The 23,698-nt window shown below is 34.2% G+C and overlaps 1 protein-coding gene across 1 annotated transcript in view; it reads right to left on the bottom strand.

Annotated features, from left to right (window-relative positions):
- Positions 1–23,411, bottom strand: part of ZNF804A (zinc finger protein 804A) — a 317,052-nt gene extending 293,641 nt beyond the window's left edge. Inside the window, exon 1 of the mRNA XM_053597330.1 lies at positions 22,886–23,411. Within this exon, the coding sequence (XP_053453305.1) occupies positions 22,886–22,996 (111 nt within the window). The 5' untranslated portion in view covers positions 22,997–23,411. The remainder of the gene's footprint in view (positions 1–22,885) is intronic.
- Positions 23,412–23,698: the final 287 nt, after the last annotated feature.

Genomic DNA, 23,698 nt, shown 5'->3' with positions numbered 1-23,698 from the left:
GGTTGTGTCCAAAAATGGCTTTAAGAATTCTAGAGGCATAAATTCTTTCAAAATAATATTATTGTTTAATATTCAGCTGTGAAAAATCTTAAGTATAATAAATTATACCTTTAAATAAATACCTAAAACTTGTATTTAAACTTATCTATAGGAAGAATTTAAATGGTAACATAGTAACAATACTGCTCAAAATAAGATAATGAAATAATACCATTAACTGATATGCTACTAATAGAAATAATCTCATATATAATAATTCATTCCACTCAACTCTATATTATAAAAGCTAAAATAGCTTGAAACAAAATTTCTGGAAATCTGCTCCACTTAAAACTGTGTATTTTAAATAGTAATTTATCTACTCTCCATCTGTCTACATATATTCTATTGTTTGCTGTCCGTAATTATTTATACTGTATCCACCTTTGTACAATAAATAGATACTAAGTCATTTTTCTAGATTATGTAGAAAACACGGATCCAGATACCTGTTCTTTATCTATCTATAAGAAAATATTACATTATATAATAATTTTTAAGTTTCAGTTTGACATATACCTTTTTTTAAAAAAAAATAGGTAGGCTATCAGTAATAAATTACTTAATGATGCTATATAACCTGATGGTAAATGATTTTTTCAATTTTAAAGGTATTTTATTTATTGATATAATTTTGTTTTTTATTATTATTATTTTTTGAGACAGAGCCTCAAGCTGTCTCCCTGGGTAGAGTGCTGTGGCATCACAGCTCACAGCAACCTCCAACTCCTGGGCTCAAGCGATTCTCCTGCCTCTGCCTCCCAAGTAGCTGGGACTACAGGTGCCTGCCACAACACCCGGCTATTTTTTGGTTGCAGCTGTCATTGTTGTTTGGCGGGCCCGGGCTGGATTCGAACCTGCCAGCTCAGCTGTATGTGGCTGGCGCGTTAGCCGCTTAAGCCACAGGCACTGAGCCCAGTTTTAAAGGAATTTTCAAAGTTATATCCTTCACACTTTTCTTTTAGTAAAATTTATGTTTACTAGAAGAAAAAATATATTTATTATAATTTCTCTCCTCCCATCCCCCAACCAAATCCTTGATATTTTCATTAAGGGTGCTCTTAAATTACAAAATTCAGAGTGCTGAAATAGTAAATTGTTTTGGTAATGCCATGAGTGCCTTTTATGTATAATCAAAACATCCTGCTTGTTTTAATGATGGGAAGGGATAGAATGTTCCCATCACAAATGGAAGAATCACTTACTGCTGTAAGTAATATAATATAGGAATTCAATGCAACAAGCAGTTTGTGAGCCACTCACCCACCCTCATTCACCAAAATGGTATATTTTCAAAATTTACTCTATAATGCAGTATTAATTATTAATAGGCTGTTGCGCTTCCTGGTCATAAATGTTAAAACTATAAAGAAATCAATTCCAAATGATAATTAGCTTTTCATGAAGGATGTTGCAAAATTAAAATAAATGAAAAGTATTTAGAAGTTTAGGCAGAAAAAGGAACAGAGCCCCTCACCGATGGAAGGAAATTCAGTATGGCATTATGGAAGTGGGAACACTATGAATGGAGCCCCATTGTTTGGTTTCAACATGGAAACTATATCGCAAATAGCTCAAAAATTATGAAAATATTTCTTCTCAAAATTATAAGTGATCTAAGTTGGCATATAAACTTAGTCTTTTATAAGTCAGTAATAAATTACTTAATGATGCTATATAACCTGATGGTTAATGATTTTCATTCTGGCACTCTGAAAAACTATGATACAATTGCAATCCTCATGTGCAGTTATGCACGTGCATAATTACAGGAATACTGAAATTTAGATGCTTCAAATTATATTTGCACCAAAAACAGATGAAAGATTTTCACAGAAGTCTAAGTTCATTATATTTATAGCTAGATTGTAGATTTCTATAGTATTTTAAGCCTTTTTATTGTGGTAAAATATACATAACATAAAATTTACCATCTTAACCATTATTAGGTATACATAAATGGCACATACATAGAGTTGTGCAAGCATTCTTAACAATATCTTAATAGACAATAAACAAAAGAACATCTAAATAAAAAGGGGCAACACTGCTTTACTATATTGAAATCACAAATGAATCAATGGACCAATATTATTTTAACTACTTTGTCAATCAATTATGAGAAATCTTATCATGGCTGTGAGACTCTTGGAACAGCCAGATGTTTTTGAGAATTCCTGGTCCAACTGACTGATTGGTTAAATAAATATACTGATTTCTTGATATCATTCAATAATTTGTCAGGGCCCGGGGCTGACCAGGTCTCAGGCCAGACGCGGACCACTAAGCTACCTTGCTCAGGAACAATTTCTCTTAGGTTCCTGAGGGCTATCTAGGTTAGCAGGAAAGAGAGAGAGAAACACAGTCTTAGAATAGATAGATCTTAGTCTTTAGTACAGCTTGGTAATCTTCAGCAGAGAGACACCATGCTGGCGTTCTACAGGCAGGAGAAGAGACAGAGTCAGAGTAAGCGGGTCCGTGATAGAATCCACATGTTCCCTGCTGCCTGCTCCTCCAGCCTAATATAAGGCTGACTTCGTGCCTCTCAACACCACAGGTGTAGAGACTGCCAATTCACCACTGCTCTCATCTCGCAAGTTCTCATGCTTGTTAGGAGAGCTAAATCCCTCTCCATGCCCTTTTCACCAAGGTGTTCCATGATTGAGCTATACAGGTATTTCTTATAACTGTCACTCCTAGCCATAGGCTATACAGGCCGCTACAATAATTGTCTTTTGATTATAGTTTTCCAAACTCAGGTTATTTATTTATGTCAATTCTGAGGACTAGCAGAAGGTCATAATCTAAGGAAGAATGATTTGCATTTAACCTATCCATATGACAGCTTCATTTGCAGTCTTGCTATTGACATTCGCCATACCCGGCACATCAGTGTACAGTGTGTGTACGTGTATGTACCAAGAGTGTAGGTTTGTTAATGAGGTTTTTTTTTAAGATTGCAGACATCGTAATGACAATTATGCTTTAAATGTAGGGAACTTCCATTGGTGTTAAGTGCTGGGTGGGAAAGTCAACTTCATCGAATGTGTAATTTTGCGATAGTCAGCATGTGTCACTTGTGAAAACAGCATAATTTTGATAATTATTAACCTGATCCTAAGCTATACACAAAAGTAAATAAAACAAATGTTTATTGGAACAACACAATAACAAATATGATAAACGTGATCTGCCCTTGCTTAGAATTTACATAAATTTGGTAGACTGGCACAAAATACTTGAGAAGTCTTTAATAATTTCTGGATTTTTTCCAAATCCTATTAACTATCCTTCTGAATATGACAGTTTTTCCTAAAGCAAAATATATAGAGAGACTATGTTTATTTTATATTTGAGAATTTGTTTTTTTATTCCATGGAAGCATTGAAATGACCAGCATTTTATCTCGTGTAATCCTTTACTTTTAGAATATTTATTTCTAACATCTCATCACTTCCCTGTATTTCATGCTGTAATATCTTACATACATTAACTTTTCATTTGGCTTTTGAATTTTGAGGACGAAGCTTTATGTACTCTCTATTATTGTAGATTTCAATTAAGGAACAGCTGATAATATTCAGATTTTTTTTAGTTACTTCTTCCATGACTGGAATAAAGAATAGTACACTACAACGTAATTGCTCCTCGAATACCCACTGCTCTTTTCCATCAAATAAAGAGAATGGCTTTCTTTTCTGCCTAATAACAGATGGCTTCCTGCATGTGCAGTACCACTGTTGATAGGAGGGACAGGTTGTGCTAAGTCCTGGTTTCTCAGTGCTATATAACATTTTTGTCATATGGGCACCTCTTCTTCAAATGCCATTTCCTAGTTTACTTTATAAGTAATCATCAAATGGCATTCTATTCCCTGAAGATTTCCTTTAGATCTCACTCTCAGTTGAAGGCTCTTTCTCTTCCTTATTTTGCTTTTATGTTTATTAATTTAAATTAGTCTCTTAGAGAATAATTTAAATTGAGTCACTCTTAATCTTAGTACACATGTACTCACATGCACACACACATACACACGCATCTTGTACAAATCAATTAAGACTTCCTTTTTCATTGTCTTTGTACTGTTATATACTTAGTGTCACAATGCTTTCTGAAAGCTACTTAGAAACTAGCTAATAAATTCATGTAGCATTGAAATTGACAAAAAGCTGAAGTATGAGTTTGACATAGATTGGTTTCAGAGTGAAATTCTGTTGAAGGTGATAGGCAAGTTTTTTTTTTTTTCATTCAGCATCACATACCACTTAAATTTTTTTTATTAAAATCAAATGAAAATCAAGATTCCTATTGGTGTGGAGAATGTATCTCAATAGGCTCCATTTTCCCAGGTCTTTGTGCAGTGCTCAGCACATTGTGAGGTTCAAATTTTACTCAATGTTGAATTATAATCCAAACAGCATTTTAAAAGAATTTGATCAGTGGCCTGAGTAGTGGGAGCTGCAGGCCAGTCTTCTGTGGCAGGCTGAGCAGTTCGGTCTTGGGTGGAGACCTGCTGAATAGGCACGGAGGGAACCCAGTGGGCAAGAACAACCCCTGAGTGGTCTTAACTGTTCTTGCACAAGTTCTTAAACAAGGGAGAAATAAGGTTGGCAGAAAATAAACATCAGTTTTTAAAAAATTAATCAGAAAACCATAAATTAATACTGTGAGGAATGGTGTACTTCATAGGAATAGAAAGACTTCATGATACAATGGAAAGATGCAAATAATGAAAAATGAATTAAAGCTATTAATGCCATACTTATTTCTTAATCTGTAGTCATCATTGCACTCTTGCAGTGAATTTGAAATGGCACATATAGATTAGCAGAGTAGAAGTGAGTTCTAGCTCTGGAAGCAGATTACCCTAATTTAAATAAGGTAACAATGATATTATCAGAGTACTTTACAAATAAAGTTCTGTTATGATAAAAGAACTATTATAAATAAAATGCCTCTGACTGCGTCTGAATGTGTCTTGAACATATTATATAAAAATTGACACATAATGGTGATGTTTCAAAATGTTCATGCCCCAAATAAAATTAATTCCATATTCTAAAATTGTCTTTGGCAATACCTGAATTTGTCTGATATCATAAACCTATTTACAATAGACTTTCAAACTAAAACAACAGACAGATGCATTTTCTTTGCATTATAAAAATGTTACATGTATATTTTAAAATAAGCCAGGCACGTGGTTGAAGCCAGTAATCCTAGAACTGGGGGACTCGTCAAGATGGGAGGATCATTTGAGGCTAGGAGTTTGAGAGCCGCCTGAGCAACATAATGAGACCCTAACTACAAAAAATAAAAAATGTGCCTGGTATGGTGGTGCTTGCCTAGCTCAGGAAGCTGAGGTGGGAGGACACCATAGGAGTTTGAGATTATAGTGAGCTATGATGACACTACTGCACTCTAGCCTGGGTAACAGAGTGAAACTCTATCTCAAAAAAAAAATTATTGAGATAATCATACACTTCAAGATAAATAAATAAAATAAATTTCATTTCTCCTAGCTCCAGTAAATTATACTGTACACTTTCTTGAGTGCATGCACACCTCATTGGAGAGCACTGGTACCAGACATTACATGCTATAAGGAAAGAATCAAGACCTTATTGAATTCAATGTATTAATACTACCTAGTGCAGTACTTGATACATAAAGGTAATCAGTAAATATTTTTATTAAAATAAATGGAATATATATACACACTCGGAACCAATAAATGGGAATACATATAACCCAAAGATGATATCAACTTTCTGCTGCACCCTACTTTTAATTATCCAGGAATAGACAGAAAGTAAACCTTCAAATTTTAAAAACTCTTTCTATTATGTCAACTTGTTTATCTAGAAATATAAATGAAAACATACAGTTATGTATAAACATATGCACACAAGGAATTATCAATATAAATTCCAACAATGGGAAATACAATAATTTGTTACTGGGATTAGTATATAAGTTTATAAGGTATTTTACTAGAAAATTATTATGGTTTCTAAATTTTTGTCCTAAGCACTTAAACACTGTTAAAAAATTATCTGCCAGTATTGTTAGTTGACGAAAGAACATATATTTCACCTGGAAAGCTGCTTTTCTAAATAATTTCATATAACAAATATACATGGAAAAAAACAAAATTTAAAAGTATTTTATGTCAGTGTATGTATTTGCTCTCCAGTTTTATGAAATCACAAAATTGACACTAATGAATACCTGTTTATATGTGTCTTTAATGTTTGTCCATCTCTGTCAACATCTACCTATATACCTTCTATCAACTATTCTTTATAATAGTAAATTAAAGATATAGAAAAAAGAAATGCATCAAAAATCATAACAATTGTAAAATACATGACAGGTATCTTAACATTTACTGCAATAGAAGACACTGGTCTACTCTTCTCCTTGGATATGAAAATTATAAAAATACATAGGCTGTTCATTTTTATAAACTGACAATTGAACAAGTAATTACTACACTTTTTATGCTATCAATAATTACGAAACCTCTACAGAACGTTTATTACACCTCATATGTCACTTAATTTTTTGCCTTCCATATGAAATTCTCTCTTCCTGTGTTTTTCCACTTACTGTAATATCATACTCTCCTTGAAGATGACTTTCAACAGGCTCAAGCAAAGATAATACATGACTCCACATCTCGGTGACTAAGCAAGATCCAGAGGTTTCAGAAATGAAGAATCATCAGATTATGTTATTGCCCTGCTTAATTAATTCTGATGAGTAAGTGGATGAGTCCATTTTGCCAATTTTTAATGAGAGATAATTGCTAAAATCAAAATCAAATCACATAGATTCTGATCACTCATCAAAAACATAGCCTTATTTTTACAAATAGTCTTCCTCTTAGTGAATATCATTACTTACACCTTTCTCTCTTTTGTGAATCAATTTGCAGAACTAGCAATTTGTTTAGCAAAAAAAATAAGCAATATATTTTACTCATATTTGTAGGAATCTCTGTCATACTATTTGTAATAGTATTAAAATTACTTAACATGTAGTAAATAAATTATATGAATTATAATTTGACACACTAAACAAATGGGAGGAATATATAGGCAAGAACTCAACAACTTATTAGTGTGATTACTTTCTATTTTTTCAAATGTTGCCATATAAACTGCCTTTTCAATAGTTTGCATTTTTCATAGTGAAATATGTATTTGTTAATTAATCTTGTAATAAAAATTAAGACAAAAAAAATCTATACTCTGTAACTTCCCTGGGTATTCTTGAATACTTATTTAGTGAAATATATATTTGACTTATAATTTGATGTATTTTTGTTATTAGGCAGAGATTTAATCTTAAATTTGTTTTTAAGGGTAGAATGTAGATGTGTTTTGCAAATAATATATAACATTTTCTTTGTAAGATTATCTGGCCTCTCTGTTTATTGTTATTCTCCTTCATAAAATAAGAATTTTTATAACTTATTATCTTTAGAAGAATTAATATAAATAATGACCACTTAGTGTTTGTGATGAAGATACAACCTAATGCACAAACTCATAGATTCACAAACTCATAGTCCTATGTAACTTCCGGCATCGTACTTGGATCCTCTTTAGTTCCTCATGTGGAAACTGGTGTTAATGATACCTATGAGATTAAAAATCTTATGGTTTTTGTATTATATTTATTGATGTAAAATACTGACTAGGAGTAAATGTGATATGGGACAAGTTTCTACAATATTTCTCAATATGGGACAAGTTTCTACAATATTTCTCAATATTTAAGAAAATATTCTTAAACCTTGAAAATTATCCTGTTCCACCAATGACTGAGAACATTGACCATAAATAACCTTAAGTAAAATCATATAAATATTCATAACATTTTTTAAAGTTTCAAACTACATTTATAGTAGTTTTAATCTACATACTTAAGAATATCTAGCATCATTTTGTTTCATAAAGCTGTTCACTTCTATGTCTTTGTAATTTTAGAATTGTCTGATGTTTACCGCAATTTACTGGCTCAGTCATTTGCTTTGTTATTCAACACAATGTTTTTTTTTTAAGCATACCTTTAAAACTAATATTATGGATGCATTATTATCTCTAATTTCTACATAAATTAATACATTAAAGCATGGTTGAAAAGGAAATTGGCCAAGTTGACTAAATGACGTAGAACTATATCTTTTTTCTGCTTACAAAGTACAGTCTTATATTTTCATCCTTTCTGTGGATGCTAGATTCTACTAAATTTTATAAGAAAGTCCTTTAACAATATTCTAAGTAAACTATTTTCTGGTGTCCTTCACTTCCCATTTTACAATGAAACCAATGTACTGCTGCTTGCCTTCTAACAGGTCTATTGGGGGGGGTGGGAGACTAAGGAGTAGTGGATAGAAGACTTAATAAACAACAAGCTCATGTCTTACACTAAGTATAAATGTGTGACATCCAAATATTCACTGGAACAAGTTCCACTGAAACCAAACTAGATGTATTTTATCCTACAAGAGTGACAGTTACCTACCAACTGATATTAGATTTAGTACCTAGGAGGTGAGATCCAACGTATTGAACTTTATAAACATCCAGGTGATAATTATGATCATCGAGTTTTGGAATCTGCCATAGATCTTTAGTTTTCCTTCATAGAATAATCTACTTACAGATTGTATATTGGTACTAAATTTTACAATCAATCTGTTGGTCTTTATTTCACTGAACTCCTTAAAACACATATTTTCTATTCACTTAGTATCTTTTATATTCTATCTGAAAACGCACATGTCCATGCATTAGCTTTGGAAGGGAAGAAGGGCAATCTTCTTTTAAATGCCAGTAACTATAAAGATAACAATAGCTTTGATTATGTGCTGGACACTGAAGTAGAAACAATTTAATCCTTACAACAATCTTTTTCACACATACTCATGCTAAAGCATTTCAGTTGCAATTACATATAATTTACATAATACATTTAAAAGGACATTTGTCATAAAGAAAGGACTAACATAAATTTTAGCTTTTGCTATTTTCAGATAAATAGACAGTAAAAGAGGTCAAATAACTATCCCAGGTTACATAGCCAGAATTCAAACTCAGGTCTCTCTAGTTCTACACATTTCTACAGCACCTTTTATTACAGAAGAACAGAAAGGGAATGGTAGGAAGCAAAAAGAAGTGAAACACTGTAAAAAACTATACATATGTAAAACTCACAAAATGTTGAAAAAAATTAAATTCTATAGTTGTCCTGATTCTAGTCAGTTGTCTCCAATAAAAATAACCAAAATTAGCAAATTAAATAAAGCATAAAATACATCTATTAGAAATAATATTAGGTAGCTAGCAGAGTCAAAGGTGACTTTGTTGAATTGGGCTTGTTGAGGAATTCCCTGGTAATGCCTGGGTAAAATTCTGCCACTGAAATAGTGAACACAGAAGGATCTTCAGTCCTTCCCTGACATTGTCATTTCCCATTGTCATTTCTCTGACAATGTTAATGGAGGCAATTGGGAACTCATTGGAGCTGTCTTATTCTCTTATCTCTTGCAGCGATCTCAAATAATCTCCACTTGACCTTATGCCTCTGTGTGGTCCTGCCTTTGTCCTCTTTTTTTTTTTTTTGAGACAGAGTCTTACTTTATTGCCTTTGGTAGAGTGCTGTGGCATCACAGCTCACAGCAACCTCTAACTCCTGGGCTTAGGCAATTCTCTTGCCTCAGTCTCCAGCGTAGCTGGGACTACAAGTACCCGTCACAATGCCCAGATATTTGTTTTGTTGCAATTTGGCCGGGGCCAGTTTCGAACCTGCCACCCTCTGTATATGGGCCAGCGCCCTACCCACTCAGCCACAGGCACCGCCCCTTTGTCCCCTTTTTGATATTTGGCTAAGTTCAATGTGTCAGAAGCTGGGAAGAAAGGATATATGTTTGTATCTTCACTAATTATGGTTCCTGGGGTTGTTGAAAAATAGCGAAGTATAAGTTAAAGACATCATCTTCAGATGCATCCTGGTCTAAGTCTACAAATCCTAAAACAATGTCAGGCCAGGACAGAGAATGGGAGAGTATTTCAGGCAGGTTTCTGTCACTGTGGTAGTTTTTATATTTTACAAGTTGATTGTATAAATTATTATCCTATTTAGAACAATTCAGAGAGTTAAAGGCAGTACCATTATTAATCATGCTAAGACAACAGCATAAATTGGGCCTATTTCAGGCAAACCTGGAGGTACCATCACTCAGTTATTTAAGTTGATACACCATCTTAAATTGGCTTATAATTCTTGCTGTAAACCTACAAAGAATTAATGATTTTCTCTCTCTCTTTCTTTCTTTTTGTTTGCTTTTGATTCCTGGGATTATGGCTATCCGGCGGAAACTTGGCCACTGAGCTACCTCAGATTCCCCAAAATGCTAACCAGCATTATTTTTTGACCTCTGGTTTTATATCAAGTGGCCAGAAGGGGATTAAGTTCCAAATTACTTTTCAAATAAATAATTGTTTTGATCTCTGGCTCTAGCTGAAGCTGCTAGTAGAATTATCTGGGCTTCACGAGAAACATTCAGAAAGACCAAAATTGAAAAAAAATACCCTCTATAAATTTGGGTACAGGCAGAGAAGGTGAGAGAGAGAGAATATTAATAGTTTTGCTCTGTGTGGACATGTCTATTTTCCCTGGCTCTCGTGAATAGATTTTGCCCTTCATTTTGGTAGGGTACTAAAAGAAAAGAGGAAAGTTTCCCACATGGCATATAATTTCTGTACTTGACAGAATTGTATTGGCACTGTATTAATGAGTCAGAAAAGTTGGTATTTTTAGTGCCTAAACAGCATGTAATTAGTCACGTGTAGATTAAATTGTGGGTATATTATTTTAATTAATGCATCTTAACATTAAAAGCAAATAACATCTTCGGTCTCTATTTTTTTCTTATATGATCAAATAATGCTCATATTATGCTAGACTCTATACAAAAGATCCTACAAAGAGGATCAATGTGTGTTCATTTATCATTATTATTTACTTCACTAACCCTGTGCTGTGGAATAACATGGCAATAGATTGTCTTAATTGCGACTCTCCAAAAGAGTAATATATAATACGCTACATCTGAAATTTTGCTAGTATCAGTCTACCTGCAAATAGATTCGTAAGCATTTGAAAAGCAGTATGCACCATGGTATCCACTCCTCCAAGTCCTGATCCATAAAAATTGTATATTTCATGTTGAATCAATATTTTCACAGTGATTAGGAATACAAATAGAACAGTTAGTGTTAGTTTATACAACCTGCACCTTTTCTCTGAGAAACGTAATCCTGTTTATTAAAAAGAAAATGCCACTAAATTTAATAAAACTCGAAGATGTAGATTTCAATTTGTTTCAGCTACTTTTCTATAATATTACTTGTGGCAATCAAGGAAATAAGGAATAGGTTTCAACATTTCACGATTCGTTATTTTGTATTCTTCTTTCAACAAATAGTAATCATCAGAGTCCACCTTTATTTTGTTTAATAAGGTATCCATGAAAATTGTGATACATTTTAATGATTTATTAGCTGTAACATTAAATAAATTGGGCATTAAAAATAAAAAGAAAAGGTTAAAGGTACTATGAAGAAAATAGAAACTTCAGCTTCAGAAATGAAAACTGGCATTTTTACAGCTAAGAGTAATAGTTAGGAAGACATAGTTGTTCACCAACTCTATATACATACCATTTTACTCCATATATTACATGTGCCTAAAATATAATATGGTCAAAAATAGTTATTAAGTGAATTATACAAATAAATAAAGAGATATAACAAACATATAACATCTATGTCACATTTCCATTCTGACATCATGGCTAACAAAATTTTAGATTGACTTTCAATTAATAAAACTGTAATAACCATATTTCACAGGTTTATTCCTTTGTAGCTAATAATTCTGTCTGTCTATGAGACCAAAAGAGAAGGTTATGCTGCTCCCCAGTGTAAATATCATTTTTATAACATCAGAATGTCGGTGATCAAAGAAAAGACAGCAAGAAAATCAGTAATTTCCATACCTATGGAAGTTATTATTAAAGAGAGTGAAAACAAAGTACACTCTCCGAAAGAGCTAGCTTTCTGTATTTCCATTAACTTTATGAGTCAAAAGAATGACCAATACTTGAAAATTTCCTTAGGATTTTCATCTTATTATCCCCTAAAATATTTAGGGCCCTGCTATGTTTTAGATATTTGCCTCATCCAATCTAATGTCGAAATTTGATAACTAGTTTGGAGGTGGGAGGCCTTTAAGTCACAGGAGTGGATACTTTATGAATGGTTTGGTGCTATTCTCATGATAATTAATGCGTTTCCCCCCTTTAGTTTCTACAAGAACTGATGGTTGAAAGTGTCTGGCACCTCCCTCCACTCTTCCTTCCTTTGACCATGCGCTGCCTGCTCCCCTTCCTATTCCACTATGACTGAAAGATTTATGAGGCCCTCACCAGAAGCAGATGCTGGCACCACAATTCTTGCATAGCCTGTAGAATTCGAAGCCAAATAAACCTATTTTTTAAGTAAACTACCTAATGTCAGGTATTTCTTTATAGCAATACAAATGAACCAGAACAAGGCCAACACATAGTGAAGGGAGAAGATTTTATGCATTCTTAGGGTAGGCATAAACATGTAAGCAGTGCCAAGAGTAAGCTGAGTGCAGTGATCTAAATATTTGTGTCTGCTCAAAATGCATAGGTTGAAATTCAAACCCCTAATGTCATGGCATCAACTGCCTTTAGGTATGATTAGTTCATGAGAATAAAAGAGGACTGAGGGAGTTCCTTCTACCATGTGGGAATTCTTTCTATGAGGAAGCAAAGTTCCCACCAGATAACAAATACACTGACACTGAAATCTTGGACGTCCCAGCATCTAGAACTGCAAGAAATAAATTTCTGTTGTATAAAAGCTACTGTCGATGACACTTTGCTATAGCAGTCCAGACAAGTAAGACACAGAGGAAAAAAGAAAATATTACTGACATGGTCCAAATTATGTAAATCTATGCATACTAGATTGAGTGAATGAGATTATAATCAAATATGAATGTTCTAATATAAAATACTATCAATAGTGACCACCATTTTTTGATAGATTATGCATCAAACTTTGTACAAATCACTACCTATTTTTTATATCATTTGATCTATAAACCAGTCTTCTAGACATGTATTAGCATCTCCTTTTAAAGATAATATAACTGATAGTGAAGGAGATAAACATAACCACAGTCACAAAGCTAGTTTTGGTATATTTCTACTGTATGATCAATCCCTCTTTTCCTCACTAACAGTGATCTGATTTTATTAGGACTGACAATATACACAACTTAATAAACCACGTTTCTACCTTTCCCTATACTTGGGAGTGGGTCTGTGACACAACTTTGGCCCAAAGAAATATATAAACCAACACAGCTGGGAAGAACTTCTTAAAAACAAAGAACATTCAACTTCTTGTTCTTCCTGTTTATTCTTTTTTCTAGTTTAGAATACAAGTGATAACTGTAGTAATAATAACCTTTCAACTATAGAAAAATGGAAATAAAATCAGAAAGTCCTTGGCATAGACATCTGAGCCACTTAGTGTTAGAAAACAGCTACTTACTCATTTCTTTTACTATGAGAAAAATATAATTTCCATAAAATGCTATTTAGGTACACAGTTGATATTTAGGGTTTTCATTATTCACAATTTACTGATACAAAGGAAGACCTAGGATTTGAACTGGGATCCATCGTCTTATAAAGTGTTGGTGCTTACAACCATTACGTAAGTTTAAAAATAAGTATTTTCATGAATACATGAAAGACAGCTATTCTCCTATCAAGAAGGTGTAGTGTAGACATTGTCTTCATCACAGAATAGTGTTTGATAAAAATCAGATTTTGAAGGAGATAACAAAAAAGTAACTTGTAGGCTCGGCGCCTATCTCACAGTGGTTATGGCGCCAGCTACAAACACCTAGGCTGGCAGGTTCAAACCCAGCCTGGGCCAGCGAAACAACAATGACAACTACAACCAAAAAATAGCAGGGTGTTGTGATGGGTGCCTATAGTCCCAGCTACTTGGGAGGCTGAAGCAAGAGAATCGCTTAAGCCGAAGAGTTTGTGGTGGTTGTGGTTGCTGTGAACTGTGACGCCATAGCACTCTACCAAGGGCAACATAGTGAGACTCTTTCTCAGAAAAAAAAAAAGTAACTTACAGCATTTTCACTGATCCTCCTAGGGAGTCTGTAGATTGTGCTACTGGAGTTTATATTTACTCCCCTTTTTCTATCCTTGATCAGTTGTAAGAAAAGTAAGTCAGTGCCCATCTCTCATCATCTTCCTCTTTGCAACTAGTTTCACTTACCTCCTAGTAACTATTGTCCTAAAATCTGCTTTCCTTAACCTACGGTTTTAAAACCCGTTGACTGTATCCTCTTGAATTCATAAATTTCCGTTTTCACAAAACAATCTGTAAAGCTTTAAACTTTTCATGGAAGTTAAACTGCATGTTTTTGCTCTAATTCAAGTCTGTTTCTCTTGAAAACATTGTTCACCATCTCTCAAGATGAGGCAGATGTTTTATCTCTTAAAGTCCACAAACTATTGCAGCAAAACAGGGCACAAGTCTTCCTCATTCCACCTTGATACTTCTCAACCATTATCCTACCGTCCCTTAATTCTAAATTCCCATATTCAGTCTCATTTCCTTGAAATCATCTTCTCTGGTCAGCGTACCCTTCTTCCATCCTTTTGACACCATCAATTGTCATGGTCATGTCTGAGAAAGCAAAAACCAACTTCTGAAAAGTGTTGGCTAGGAACTTGTCTGGGTCTAAGAGTCAGGCATGGGGTTCTGCCATGAAACAACAGTTTCACAGGACCCTATTAGCTGATGAGGTCATTCTAATGCTGTTAGGGAGCAAAACCAAGACCATCTGCAATTACATTTGAGCACAGCAATTTTTTTTTTTAATGTTGTATTTGTTATCCTAAACACCCATCTGCAGGTAATAAGACCAAAGCTGCTTCTCCACCAATTCCAGTTCAATCCCAACTCTGTTCTTCTTGCCTCCTAGGTAAAAAGTACTAAGATACTCAATAATAAAACTGATCTTTCTGTGTCACCCAGTACTCAATCAAGAATAAAACAATGCTTTAATAAACTCCAAAAACCAACTCACACAATCCAAAATCTTCAGTAACTACTCCTTATACCCTCTTTGTGAGATGCATCAAGATTCCTCACAGTGTGCAATTTACCTGTTCCAAATACCAATATGCACAACTTCGGTTCAGCTAGAATCATATTCCTGTGGCTTGCACTGGTTGATATTGACATAATTCTACATGCTTTCATGAAGACATTTTTATTTTGTATAATGAAAGATATTCATTTTAGAAAACTCCATTTAAAGCCTATTTTCTTAAATTAAGGCTCCCTACCAAAGTGTATACTTTTTAAATTATGTTTAAAAAGTATTTTATATAATTTTGAAGTATCCCAACTTTCTTCAAGCACAATAAACACATATGTGATTAGCTATTGGATATGAACAGATAAGAATGACTGTATTTTACATAGGAACAGTAAAGTTCTTTAAGGCGTTAGGTTGGTTAAGATTTAGATTACAATCCAAGCAAAAAATTCAAATAAAGTTCCTGTAAATGTATGAATGAATTAGCACAAAAATTCCACCATAAGCTTTATAAATTTTAAATCTAAATAGTTCCCAACATCAACTCACCTATTTCCTATTAAATCCAAATAGGATTTATAGTTCAAACATTTTGTTACCTTTTTTTAAAAAGAGATGTTATAAACTAATTCTCAGTGTATCAGTCAGGATTCTCCAATATACAGAGCCAACAGAGTATGTGTATGTTTGTGTAGGTGTATGCACGTGTAGCCACATATGATTTATTTCGAGAAAGTGACTCAGTGAATGTAGAGGCTAGTAAATCTGAAACGTCAAGGGAAGGCCAGCAGCTTGGAAACCCAGGTAAAAGTTGGTTCTGCAGGTTTCAGGAAGCATTTCTTTTTCTCCAGGACACCTTAGTTTTTGCTTGTAAGGTCTTTTAATTGGTTGTATAAGGCCAACCCACATTATCATAAGTAATTTCCTTTACTTAAAGTCAATTGATTCTAGACATTAAGTGTATCTACAAAATACTTTCACAGCAATACCTAAATTAATACTTGATTAAATAACTGGCTTGTATATGAGTTGACACATAAACCTAACCATCAAGTCAATACAGATCATTTTTCTAAAGTTCTTTAAGAAAACATCATTTTTTTATCATTTGAACACAACATCAGAAACATTTGACATCGTGAACACTTAGTACAAATGTACTTACATTTAGAAAAGTGTATACATTTCTTCGAGGGGTGCCAAACCATTATAAAAGAGTTCAGAGTAATACATCAGATAATGGACTTTGTTTACTTTGACAACTATATTTGAGTGTTAATTATTTATTACTCCACTTTATCTTATACTTTCCTAGAAAGTATACTATAGTACATTTATAATATTAATGAACCTTGGTAGTTGAAAATGCTATCATAAAATAGTACATGGCTTTCCCTCAGTAACCATGGAGGATTGGTTTCAGAATTCCCCTAAGAAACCAAAATCCACAGCAGATGTTCAAGTCCTTTATTTAAAATGGTATAGTATTGGCATCCACTCACGTACTTTAAATTATGTTCAGATTAGATTACTTATAATACCCAGTAAAATGTAAATGTTATATACTATATTTTTTAGGGAATAAAGAATAAAAGTCTGTAGGTGGTCAGTACAGGGGAAACAATTTTTCTTTTTCTTTTTTGAACAGTTTTGAGCCAGGGTTGGTTGAATGCATGGAAGTAAACCCATGGATACGGAATGCTGACTGTATATTTTAAGGTTTTCTCTGTTGCAATGGATGATTTAGAATGTCACGAAACAGATAAAACAAGTCATTTCAGGTTAAAATTTTTAGGAAAGAAAACTAACAATATTAAATTTCTCACTTTTAGTGATTAGCAATACAAAAATGTTGTAAAAAGATATACATAATTTCTTCATTAATTTTTGCTTCAGTATACCAGATTATAATTGCTACCTTTTTGGAAGGATTACTCAAATTCCTAATATATAGCAATTCCCTTCAACAGTACTATCAGTTAAATAGGGTCACCAGAGGAAATTGTTTCAACATCATGCCATTATCAGAATTATTAAAAATATTATTTGCACTATCCAGAAAATGTTTAATAAACTTTTTCAAAATATCTTAAACATATTTACTTAAGTACACATTAAAGAAGAAAATTACACTCTAACTTAACTTTGCAAAAGGTTCAAAGCAACAAGAAAATATTAAAAACACCAGTGGCCTAAATGAAAGTATAAGATTTTAGAAAATGCAAAACTGCATCACCCTCAAATCACTATGTATTTCTTATTATGACAGTGCTCATAGATACCTGATTAAGAGAGTACCATCTATCAGCTCAAGCAAATACAGTAAACAGAATAATATGAATATGCTGAAAACCTTGGAAGGCCATTATCTTTCTAAAACTTGGTACAACGAAGGGCACACGTATAATGATGGAAATTTTTTTTTACTTTGACTCCTGGAATAAATAAGTTGAAAATTTCCAGTGCCTTCAATGGTCAGAAAAGTAATGCAAAAAAGTGAAAAGCTTACATATCAATAAAAAGCAGGGTAGAAAGTCATAACTGGGGAAGTGCATTCTTCTTTGAATTGCATTTAAAGCCAAATATTTTAAAACAGTGGGCACACATAACAAACTACTTCTGTAGCCTCAGTGTGACCCTGAATATAGCTCTCTGAAACCTCTGGACCGGAGGGTCCCGGAAGTTCTTCTTGATCTGTATTTTCCATAAAAATGTAATTTCAGTCATCAATAATGGAAAATACTGATGAAGAATTGAGAAGTAAAGATAAGATATTACGTCTTTCACAATTTTCACGTCTAAAATTACTCAATTGATACTAAATGAACTACAAATGTATGTGGGAATCATGAGTATTACCTGACAGCATTTTCTTTAAAATACTGTTTATATTTTTTAATTAGAAGAATAATTTCAAATATCAGTGATTTTCATTACCTGAATAATGTGTTCTGAAAATGCACATATTATATAGTTTCACTATAATTAAAAACCAATAGAGCACAGAATATATGACATCTCAAGTTCAGAAAAGAGAAACACAAGATTGTCTTTAATACTGAATATTTAAGAGTTTAAAGGAACTTGGAATATGCCTATTATCCCAGCTACTCAGGAAGCTGAGGCTGGAAGATTGGAGGATTGCTTGAGCTCAGGGGTTCAAATCCAGCTTGGGCAACATACAATGAATAAATAAATAAAACCTAGAAGAATAATTAGTGGACTTATGTGAGAAAATTCATTAAGTCATAAAATGAGAAAGTTTGTACATATATTAAGATATAACCCTAATCCACAATCACTCTTGAACTTTCTTGAGGATGTTAATCTGACAATGAAAACTTTTCCAACAGCACTAATTCAACTATTTCTCTTTAGTCTTATTCACAATCTTAAAGTACCACCTACACGGGTTTCAATAAGTGGTGAAACCTTTTAAATTACATTCTCTAGGATACATAGAAAATGTTCAAGGAAAATTACCTAAATAATAAGTTATATTTGATTATGATAATTAAAACAAAAGATCATATAATATATTGTAATTGTCTAACTTTAGTAAATTTGTATATTCACAAATAAAAAAAGTCTTTTGTACTTTTCAAAATTGATACATATGCAAACATTCTAAGTGACAAAAACTTATAAACTTTTCAAAAGATGATACCATTTTTTCAACAGATTCAAAATGAACAGGAGCTACCCAGAATACATCTTAGCGCATAATACTTAGTACATAACACACAGAACCAGGCTATGTGCCTGCCTTCTAATTGAGGCATCTCAGTACATCTGAACGGCCTAACTAACAAACATGTTGAGAAGTGATAATAAATCAACATTTCTTGTCTTGCCAAACCTGATGTTTTATATTTTAGAAATGAAGTGCAGCCTACACAAACAGGACCTAGGTCAGGCATAAATTAGTGATGTTTGCATATGGAAAGAAAAGAAACAAAATAAATGTAAATTAACTTTTTCTATAATATTGGCACTATTTCTCCATATCTGGCTGCAGTTGGAAAAATGGAGTGCCTTTTACCAAATAGATGACACAATACTATTCCATAATGATATTATCATAATGATCCCTATGGATTCCATAATTTAGCATTTAAATTGTAAAGGAAATACGCCTGGAGTCAGGAAATGTGCATTATAGTACTGATACTGTATGACCTTAAAACCAACACTCATTCTTTTTGAATTCCATAGTCAGTGAGATAGACATAATGCTATTAAGGGAAACTAAAATGCTGACCAACTAACAGAATGCAATGATTTCTAAGGTTCCAAAGGCAAACACAAAATTACATATTTAAAGTGATTAAATGTACATTTGAATTTTTTGTATTTAATGTTTTCAGAAAGTTTTTAAATACACCATTGAGGCAAAGAAATTTTCTGAATTAATTGCAAAAATTAAAAAAAAGTATAACTAATTGTCTTTATCAAGTAAACAAACACATTGATGCAATGGGAAAATCTAAAAAACAAAAAAGTATACATAGAAGTTAAACTTTATTCATTGCCATTAAACCCTATAACTTACCTAGAAATATTCTGGAACACTATTACATCTAAACTTATTTCTTATCCTATGAAATTAGAGCTATATCACAAATATGGTGCAATTTCTATCAGAAATCATGACAAACTGCTTGACCTTTCTCTTTGCTTTTAAAACATTACAATAGAGATCCATGTATTTTTATTTAAAATTGTCAAGAGGAATATATTTTAAAAAACATGAGTCAAGATTAACAACAGACTTAGTCTTTACATATGTGCTTTTTGGTTTTCCAGAATTTTATGTTTGTGTGACAAAATACAAGCTAGGGAAATAAATGTATTTTTTCATGACCTCTGTATGAGTGTCAGGATTAAATCCAGGATTTAGAACATACAGCAATTAATCATTGTAATTGTTATACTGGTTATTCTATTAGTAACTTTTAATTCATGAAATAATGCTGTATTAACAGTTATAAGCTACCTTAAATTAATCTCATAATTTTTAAAATTTATCTAATTATTCTTTGAAAGACTAAATTTAAAATGTACTTCTGAAATATCTTTAACTATATAGTGATAAAAATAATTAGAATTTCTTTGGAAAAAAATCAAAGTACCTTTTTCCTGAATAGTTTTGTGCTTTAAGTTGTACTTTCCCCCAATGAGAAAAATCACAATTGAGATATTATTAAAATCATTTGAACTTATTACCCATTTCCAAATGTAAAAATGTAGTGATTTTTAAAAGCACAAGTTAAAAATGTCAAAATAAAATTGAAAATAAAGTAGGAAAGATCTCATAATTATTAGTCTATGAAACTGGTATTGAAGTCATTAAACAAAATAAATACATGTAATTTTATCTGTCAATTTAAAAATAAAAATAAAACTGTAACAAAAACATTATGCACATAAATTCCTGCTTGAAATTTTTCAAAATTTGGCATATATATATTTTAAGATACTAGTGTTTCTTACTAAAAATACTAATTCATAAAAGTTCCATGCCTACTTTTCTCTATTTAAGTGATAGTAAGTTTTAGTTTATTTGGTAAGTGCTCATAGCATCCTATGCACTATAAAGAATCATTTTTAGATAAGTACAGATAGCTATTTTAATCAAAATCATTCATTTATGAATATATCTAGAACTTCCTGTTACAGAGGCATAAATATTCTTTTAAACAGCAAAAGTCATCAAAAGGTATCTAAATAACATATATTATTTCTCTTAAAAATATTTCAGATACATATGGATCATGTATGAAAATCTACATCATTTTAATCAGGGCAAATATCATACACAGCAAATACAAACTTGGTTTATAAAGAATCTGGAATGTCTATAATTGATAAAGAACTAATCAACGTCAAAAACACAAGTCAGCCTAAGCATATTTGACCATTGTTAGAAATCCAGGATTGACTTAATAATCAAAATCAGTAGAATTATAACAAGTTGAGATTTGGCTGATAACATTTTTTTCTATGAACTTTACTATGTAGTTCATCACCTACACCATTACTGTATCTACGAAAATGCGATCTTGTTCAATAAGTTTACCTTTTTCCGTAAGTGAAACTTAATTTAAAAAACAAACTAGTGTTTACTCTCTTGAAAATGAAAGTCCTCCCACCTCCACAAATTTTACCTTCCTACCTAGTTGAGTTCTCTATGTAGGGCCAGAACAATTTTAAAACTTCCTTTAACCCTTGGCTGCTACTCTGCATGGCACTGCACTAAAAAGACTGTAGCAAAGTATTTTCACTTTCTTTTGTTCAAAAACAACCAACAACAACATCCAGAACAATAAAAGCAAGAAACCAGCTCTGCTTTTCTGAGTCTTAAATGAACTGAAAGGACACTACGTTCTTCTCATCCATGTCAGAATTCAATTATAACTTTAGATGAGAACTTTTCACTGCATCACAGCATAATTGTTTTTACTCATGCAGAAACGTCTTAAGACATACAGAGAAAACGAGTTAAAGATTATTGTATTTACTTTTGGACTGTTTGAATCTGTCCTTAAGCTTCTACTCCAATCCATTGGAGCTAAGTAACGATGATGTAAAAAGGGGAAGGGAGGCTGGTTGCTAACAGACCCCAACTTTAGTAAGTCATACTTTTGTATACTGACACCTTACTTTGACTCTACTCTGCATAGTACTTAGCCTAAGAAGTCTTTATTCTTTCTTTCTTTTTTTTTTTTTCTTTTATGTTGGTGTATACTTCTCTGGATATATCAACATAGGAGAGTCTGGGAGGTTTCATAAATAAGAGAGGATTTGGATCAAAAGTAGGAGCTATCATCCTACACTATCTCAACACTATCTCAATGCTCAGCACATCTTTTCCCACCAATCAGGAGTGCTGTTCCTACTAGGATGCTGAAAGATGAAGCTCTGTGGTCCAGTGAGAACCTTCCAGAAACTGCATGGGCTCTGTTGGTCCCATGCAGCTTAATTGTGGCACAGTCACCACCCTTCACACTTATCCTCAGCTTCTTTACTGTAAATAGCTGAAAGTTGACAACATGAGGTTCTCAAGTCATTCTTCCAAGCTTAGTACTCACAACTTCTCAGTAGAGAAGTTTTCTGCCAGTCAGTCTTTCAGGAAAGAAAACCGGATCACAAACTATTTCTGTGACCATCACTTAATCCCGCCACTTCATCCTCACCACCAGCCTCATGGCTCCCCACCTTCGTCAGAGATACCCACATCCTCATTTACATTCAGCTCCCTAAACTGAAAGATGTTACACTCGGCGTTAGGATTCTTTTCTTTTTTACAGGTCCTGTTAACAGAAATTGCTTGAAATAAAGAGAGGCTGTGGTAGTCTTCAGTATTGTGGAGAGAGAGAGAGTCCAGAGCGTTGTGGAAGTGTCAACCAAAACCGTGGATCACAGCTTTCCTAAGATTCCTTCCTTTTTCTACACCTAATTCTCACCCCACGCCCACCAGATAAATAAATGAATACATTATCAACCAATTGAATCACAACACCCTCAAAACCTCACAGTAACCTCAATCCTTCAAATGCCCTCCTGCAGGTAGGAGGGGTTGGGGGGGGCAATTAGAGCTTACCAGAGTTTTGTTCCCGTTCTTGCTAAGAGGGCCCCGAAAAACTCCCTTGATGTTGCGAAAGTGTCCGTTGCTGAGATGCGTGGAGCTGATGACAATGTAGTAACACTCCATGGGGCAGCCGCCGCCGCCTCCGCCGCAGCCGCCGCTTCCTTGCACCCTGCGCCGGCAGCCGCAGCGCCGAAGCCCGCGAAGGTGGGCCGGGGACCCGGCAGAGCGCGACTGCGCCGCCCCCGCACGCCCCGGAGCCGCGCGCTACACCCCGCGGTGCTGCGCGCCCAGGCTCCCCAGCCTCCGCATGCTCGCGGCGCTCTCCCCGGCAGTCTCGCCCTCTCCGTGTGTTTCTCTTCTAATTCGCGTCGGGACGCTGAGCCCCGCGGGAGGATCCCAGGCTGGGAGGGGGCCGAGCGGAGTCAGTGCCAGCGCGGCGGCCGAGTGGAGCGGGGCAGCGGGAGCCGCCTGCGCGGCGGCGGCAGCATCCCCCACGCTCGGCGCCCGCACTCGGAGTTGCTGCTGCTGGCAGGCATGAGTGTTATTATAGTGAGCGGCGGTGCCGGTCCATTGCACTGAGCCAATGGCAGGGAGCCACTGGGCTGATACTGAGAGCTGTCAGAAGAGTACATCTGTCACCCGCGGCCTCCCCCCGCCCACCCTGCCGCGGGGACCCACGGCCCCGCCAGTCCGGGCGCGAGTGGGGGCGCCCAGCGCAGCGCCGCGGCCGCAGAGGCCACCGCAGGTGGGCGGCGGAGCGGCGGCCACGGACAAGTGGGAGACTCCTACGAGGTGGGGGCGGAGGTGAAAATAAAGAAACCTCAG

Source organism: Nycticebus coucang, chromosome 7 (assembly GCF_027406575.1).
Source record: "Nycticebus coucang isolate mNycCou1 chromosome 7, mNycCou1.pri, whole genome shotgun sequence".
Classification (NCBI taxonomy): domain Eukaryota; kingdom Metazoa; phylum Chordata; class Mammalia; order Primates; family Lorisidae; genus Nycticebus; species Nycticebus coucang.
This window is presented reverse-complemented; position numbering and strand designations above follow the sequence as displayed.